Source organism: Corvus brachyrhynchos, unplaced genomic scaffold, assembly GCF_000691975.1.
Source record: "Corvus brachyrhynchos isolate BGI_N302 unplaced genomic scaffold, ASM69197v1 scaffold4, whole genome shotgun sequence".
NCBI classification, from domain to species: Eukaryota; Metazoa; Chordata; class Aves; order Passeriformes; family Corvidae; genus Corvus; species Corvus brachyrhynchos.
This window is the reverse complement of record NW_008237878.1, coordinates 2,791,136-2,792,359: the sequence shown is the minus strand read 5'-3', so window position 1 is coordinate 2,792,359 and position 1,224 is coordinate 2,791,136. Positions and strand designations below refer to the sequence as shown.

At 58.5% G+C, this 1,224-nt stretch overlaps 1 protein-coding gene across 4 annotated transcripts in view; it reads left to right on the top strand.

The window, feature by feature from the left end:
- BAP1 (BRCA1 associated protein 1) overlaps positions 1-1,224 on the top strand; it is a 12,641-nt gene that overhangs the window by 10,446 nt on the left and 971 nt on the right. For 3 of the 4 annotated variants that reach the window (XM_017732385.1, XM_017732384.1, XM_017732383.1), the window contains exons 16-17: positions 430-502; positions 783-1,224. The exon at positions 783-1,224 is cut by the window's right edge and continues 971 nt beyond it. In XM_017732385.1, coding sequence (XP_017587874.1) covers positions 430-502; positions 783-916 — 207 coding nt within the window. In that variant the 3' untranslated portion in view covers positions 917-1,224. Of the gene's footprint in view, positions 1-212; positions 294-429; positions 503-782 lie in introns of those variants that run through there. The other variant, XM_017732387.1, reaches the window with a different exon arrangement.

The following is a 1,224-nucleotide window of genomic DNA, read 5'->3' as shown; positions in this document are numbered from 1 at the left end:
AGGTGGGTTCAGCTGAGAATGGCGATGAGGAGCATTCAGGAGTCCCTTCCCTGTTACCAAACAGCTCAGCGGGGCAGAGCTCTCAGCGGGGCGGAGCACAGCCCCGACATCCTGGGGGAGGGTGATACAGCTCTGGGATGAACATCAGCACTGATAGGAGGCAGGGGAGAGTCTGCAGAGATGCCTCCCTGCCCACCCTCACATCTTCTTAGCTGCCCTTTGTGGAACATGCCAGCATCTGAACGGGGATGGAGACAGTCCTACTTGTGCCCTGGCCCAGGATAGTCTGGGAGGTGGGTCCCTTCCTGCTTGTCTCCTTAGTCTGTGGGCTGGGCCAGGCATGCCAGTTCTTTGTCCCCTGTTAACCTTGAACTCTCCCTTCTCCCTGCCCCCGGCTTGTGGATTATTTGTGGATTTGTCTCTTTGTAGATTGATGACCAGAGGAGAACCCACAACTACGATGAGTTCATCTGTACCTTCATATCCATGCTGGCCCAGGAAGGTGAGCTGTGCTCATGGGGCAGAGGGTTTGGGTTCAGCTGGGGCAGCTGCACTGAGCATGATGGAGCAGCAGCTGTGAGCCTGGGAAGCTTCACCCTGCCCGGCTCCCTGTTTATGCCAGGCCTGAGGCACAGGGTGATGCTCAGTCTGGGGAGCCACAGATCTCTGCTTTTATAGTCCCAGGAGGTGCCCACTGATGGCTTTCGAGAGAGAGAGGCAGGGCTGCCCTCTGCCATGGGTAATCCCAGCACTCCAGGCCCATGTGTGTGCTCTCCCTGCAGGCATGCTGGCCAGCCTTGTGGAGCAAAACATCTCCGTGCGCCGGCGGCAGGGAGTCAGCATCGGCCGCCTGCACAAGCAGAGGAAGCCGGACCGCCGGAAACGCTCCCGCCCCTACAAAGCCAAGCGCCAGTAGCCAGGGAGCCAAGACTGAGAAACAGCAGCTGGGCTTTGTGGCTTTGGGCACTGGCACTTGGATCTATGTTACCCTTTGCCCAAGGAAGAGGGACCACAGTGACGAGCCCTCAGCCCAGGTGGAGCCTGGGGACAAAGGGAAATTGGGTTTTTCTCTGTTCCTGAGCTGTGAAAGGCAAGAACCTGTCTGGAGGAGTTCCTGCAGCAGAAGGGAGTCTGGAGTGCTCAGCTGCCTAATCATGCCATGGCAGCACCCAGATGCCATGGCCTCTGTCTCAGCGCCCTGGCTGAGGACTGTGACAGGAGGGA